Genomic DNA, 4,941 nt, shown 5'->3' on the forward strand with positions numbered 1-4,941 from the left:
TGGTTCTTAGGGTTGCTAGAAGCTAAATTTTAATGAACACTCTAACAAGGAACAAACAACCCAATTAAATTAAACCCTAAAATGAAGGGTTAAATAGGATAAGGAGGGATAGGCTACATTGATGCGGTGCTCAAATAAGACAATTCTTTACTTCTTCTTCCACATGGCCCATTACCTTACCCTCTAACTTTCATATTTGTTTGAAGTAATTACTATGTATTGTAACCCTAAATCTTTGTATTCCAAATACCCTTCTTAATATTTAAAATTCATCTCTCTACTTAACTATCCTATAGTTTTAACAATTTATATCCAAAGCACATCTCCTCCACCATATGGCCAACTAATGTGCATGTAGCATTATCCTAATAGTTTTGGTGTTTCCTGCACATCTAAATTCGACTAATGTTTTATGTGCATGAGGAATATATAAGCTATTCATGCCATGATTATTTGCATGTTTTTTGTTTGGTACCAATGAGTAGAACCTTTAAACTTGTCTTATACAAAGAAAGAGGGTTTCTTATGGTAACAAATCTAAATCGAAAACTCTATCAATTCAAATGAATTCCGAAAGCCAAAGGAGCCGATATTTGTTCTGCAGTTTGTGACCAAATATCTTGTGCCACACGATGAGGGTATATTTTGTCCATGCAAGATGTTCAATGATAACATAGCCTTAGACTGTTCACAAATCTTTGCCCGTAACGAAGGAAAGAGAAGTTATAAGAATAATAAAGAGACGGAAAGCTCGAGAATGACCCTTTTCTTCATGTCTCTTGGATTGCGCAGGGGGAATTATGTGTGCTATTTGAGCAATTGTATCGGGTCCCTCAAACGTGATAAAGGCGTAGGGGCATTTTTTGTAGAATATGTATACATATATAGGAAACGTGGAGGGGTGTTTGCGGAATTAATAAATAACAAACGTGACAAAAAGACCAGAGCGAAAGCGTAGGGGTATGTTGTCGAAATGAAGGAAAATTGGAGAGGGGTATTTGGTGGAGTTAATAATAAAAGTTTGTTTGTTTTGTTTTTGCTCCTTCCATTCATTATATAGTTTCTCTTCTTCGTTAGGGTTTTTCCTTTCCTTTCCGTCTTCTTCATCTTCATCTTCATCTTCTTCTTCGTCTTCGTCGTCGTCTGCTTGCTGCAGCAGACTGCATCTTCTCCGGCGCCCGTCGTCATGAAGTTCAATCCAAGTAAGGTTCTTTTTTCTCTCCGTGTCTCCCTTCCTTCTTTTTTTCTTTTCCATGAAACCCTGGATTTGGTGCTGGCCTTATTCTCTTTACCCGCACCTTCGTCTCTCTGCAGAATTTTGTCTCGTTTCCCGCTTCATTCGTGACACGTATTCTGCTATCTTTTATTGCTTGCAGAGTGAGTTTCTTTTTGTGTTGTGCAGCTGGTTTTCGCCTTTTACCTTGCAATGCATCCTCCTGCTGAAGTTTCCCCCTTTTTCCATGTTTTTTGTGTTCGAGAATGTGCTGTTGTGTTATGCTTACAGAACAACATTGTGTTTGGAAATGGTTTGGTTCTTTATTCTCTGAGGATATCTGTTTTATGAAACCATCAATAGTATCTCACATTAGAGAGTTCCCAAGTGTTGTTGAAAAATTGTAGTTTTCATTGAATATATGATTCTATATCCCCGTTATGAAATGGAATCCTGACAAACGGATTAATCTCCGAAAATATAGTTTAAGAAACATCTCATTGGAGACCAACGGGCCATTGAATGTTTCTAAATGTTCTTGGTAAATATCTTATTAAATTACCGTTATTCGTTTGGCAATGAGATATGTTTGGAGAATTGTGAAAACAGTTAATTAGTTTCATCAAAATGATTGGCTATCTGTAAATATGTGTAGGAATTTCGACAGTTCTATGCAATATTTACAGTGAAGATTTTATTTACAGAACTGCTTTTGTTTTTCTTTGTCGATAGTATGAGCACTAATTTCTCAATGTTGTATATATACGGTTTCATAATTTGCGTTATTATCTTAATATGCTTTATACATGCATTTGTACCTGTTTTTATGAAGAAATGATTTGTCAAAGTCTATGGAAAAGGTACTTAGCGAACACTGCTAAAACGTTTCTCAAAGTTGCAACACTATTCATAATATCAGTGAGTATGATCTGCAGAACCTATGGTAATAAAGGAATATTCCTTATCACTGCCCTGCGGTATCCTATTTAAAGTTATATAGTTCTTGGAAAGATTGAAAAGCTGCTTATGTTATGATTTGTTTGTGTATTTTTTTCTACAATTCTCAGTTTTAATGTTGGTTTTGTTGTTGCTGTGTAGGGGTGAGTAGTTCAAGGAGGAAGTCAAGAAAGGCACATTTTACTGCTCCTTCAAGCGCACGGCGGATTTTGATGAGTGCGCCTCTCTCTTCTGCATTAAGGAACAAGTACAATGTGAGTTAAAAATATCTCCTCTTCTTGGTTGAGGCATTTTTCCATCATCGTAATTATCACTATTCAAACATTTAACTGTGATTTCATCACAGTTCGTGAAGATAATAGAAATATAAAACGTAAGTTAGAAACTTCTTCTTTTATTGAGTTTTATAATTATCATAGTGTGTTTGATCATTATTTTCTTTGGCTGATATTGACCACATCTTTAAAGTTTACTCTTAAGAGCTGAATTCTTATCTCACATCACGTTTTATTCAATATATCTGTGAAAATAAGATTTATTTCAAACTACTGTTACCAGAATTATTCATCAGGATTATGAAAATGTCATGATCACCACCATCATCGTTGAGATTTGTTTATCATGACCATGACTGAGAGTTTCCATCATCATCACCACCGAAAAGTTTAATTTGAGCTCAGAGTTTGTATAACGTGATTTAACTGGTTGCTACTATCATCATTATTGTCACTACCATAATGAAATATGTTGTGGGATAAAAACTGTTATGTATGATGTGTTATAATATGAGCGGCATTATCCATCATTGTCACTGGCATAAAGTTCTGAAGTTGCTGTTGTCTGATATGATTACTTAATTGTTGGTAGAGAATCATGTATCATAATGGGTATCACGCTATTAATCCACATTTTCCGACTAGATACTAAAGAGTATCCTTTTCTGCATTCAGGTTCGATCTGTTCCCATCCGTAAAGATGATGAAGTGCAGGTTGTTAGGGGTACATTCAAAGGCAGGGAAGGTAAAATTGTCCAAGTTTACAGGCGCAAGTGGGTTATCCACATTGAACGTATCACAAGAGAGAAAGTGAATGGTAAACACATTGTTTCCCCCCCTTACATTGAGTTCATCAAAGGATGTCTTTGTTTTATGTTTGCATTGTAAATTGGCTTTCAGAATGTTCTTAGTGTCAGTCTGATATATGGAGATGTTTCAAAGTTCTTGGTTTGATGTGTGAATTTGCTTTCTGAAAGAGAATGTGTTTGAGAAGGTCCTGAACATCAAAGAAGGAAATGGAATGAGACCTTGCATTTGATGTACTAGCTAGGTGTTTATTGCTATATTAAAATCTTATGGTTTGTTCCTTGAGACCATGTTGTGGACATCCACGTGAATGGATGTCATCCTACATATCAAGAAGCATCCTATAATAGGCATTATTTTAATCTAGTTGAAAGTGTTCTTGATTAATGTGCTCATTGCAAGAAAAATATACACTTTCTTTGTGCAGGCGCCACTGTAAATGTTGGGATAGACCCCTCAAAAGTTGTGATTACCAAAATCAAGTTGGATAAGGATAGAAAATCACTCCTAGACAGGAAAGGAAAAGGAAGGGCAGCTGAGAAAGGCAAGGGTAAGTTCACAGCAGAAGAAGTTGGTGCTCCCCTGACAGAAATTGATTAGAATTTTTAGTTGATATTGGGGACAGTAGGTTCTTCCAAATGTTCATTTTAATTGTCCTTTGCAAAGGCATAAGATATTTTGCTAATGAGCAGCACATTTGCAATATTTTCAATGAGTACACGAAGCTGAGTTTTGTAGTGACAATGCTTTCTTTTGCAATATTTTGCTTCCATGGTAATGAAAACTCGTGTTCTCTATTTTCGACAATTTTATCTCAATCGTTGATTTACTATAGGAGATATTCACAATATTGTCATATATAGCGCACACAATTTCCCTTTTGAACTCATAATCTATTGTCTAAAGAGGCTGGTTTAATTACATTAACCAACCGAATATTTGGGTGTTAATTTACATTGAAATTGATTAAAGGATGGTTTCCTGATTGCTCAAAGTAGGCATTTGGAGATGGTCGGAATAGGGCAAGAAATAAATCATCTTTGTCGTGGTTGATTGTTTAAAATTCTCCATCATTATCTCACCCAGATGCCATTAAATCACTATTATCTGAAGAGACCTTGCGGATGTAGGATTAATAGTTGTGGCTCAGCAGGTATTTAGCTGACAGGCAGTCTCATGGTACCCACTCATATCAACTGATATTTTTGCACATTAACTCAGTGAAACCCAACATGGTTAGTGGTGTAGCTTCATGCAATTATGAACGCAGTCCTCATCTGTAAGGCTCTGCAACATTATATAGGTATGTGGGTGTTTTACAGTTGCATCCAGCTCTTTGTTTGTGGGATGCTCAAAATGGATGGTTGAACTGAATTGATCCTGCACTGCATTTTTATTTTATGTGCTACACAAGAGCACCTGTGCTGTATCCAGTTGGTCCTCACCTTCATGTCAAGTAATGGTTGACCATCTATAGAGATTGTCTTCTTACCACTATTTTTTATGTGCTTCTTTATGAGATCCGTGTAATATGCTCAGCTCCCTAATTTTTTATTTGTCAATAAATCTGTGTGCTGGCGTCGTACTGTATGACTTGTGAGCACTTCGTGAATCCGCAATTGTTTAAAAGTTTTGACACTGCATGCCTAACTTGTTAGTTTTTGGGGAATATATTTTGATTGGATGAGG

General features: G+C 36.1%; 1 protein-coding gene across 1 annotated transcript; it reads left to right on the forward strand.

Moving 5' to 3' along the window:
• The first annotated feature begins 1,061 nt into the window (after nucleotides 1-1,061).
• On the forward strand, nucleotides 1,062-3,996 carry LOC147862559 (large ribosomal subunit protein uL24z-like). Its single transcript, XM_087321578.1, has 4 exons — nucleotides 1,062-1,202; nucleotides 2,312-2,424; nucleotides 3,121-3,262; nucleotides 3,680-3,996. The coding sequence occupies exons 1-4, from the start codon at nucleotides 1,187-1,189 to the stop codon at nucleotides 3,850-3,852; spliced, it is 444 nt and encodes a 147-aa protein (XP_087177704.1). The 5' UTR covers nucleotides 1,062-1,186; the 3' UTR covers nucleotides 3,853-3,996.
• The last annotated feature ends 945 nt before the right edge of the window (nucleotides 3,997-4,941 follow it).

The sequence above is a fragment of the Azolla caroliniana genome, unplaced genomic scaffold (assembly GCF_043228905.1).
Source record: "Azolla caroliniana isolate FFs.n. ecotype wild unplaced genomic scaffold, voAzoCaro1.0.p SCAF_6, whole genome shotgun sequence".
Classification (NCBI taxonomy): Eukaryota; Viridiplantae; Streptophyta; class Polypodiopsida; order Salviniales; family Salviniaceae; genus Azolla; species Azolla caroliniana.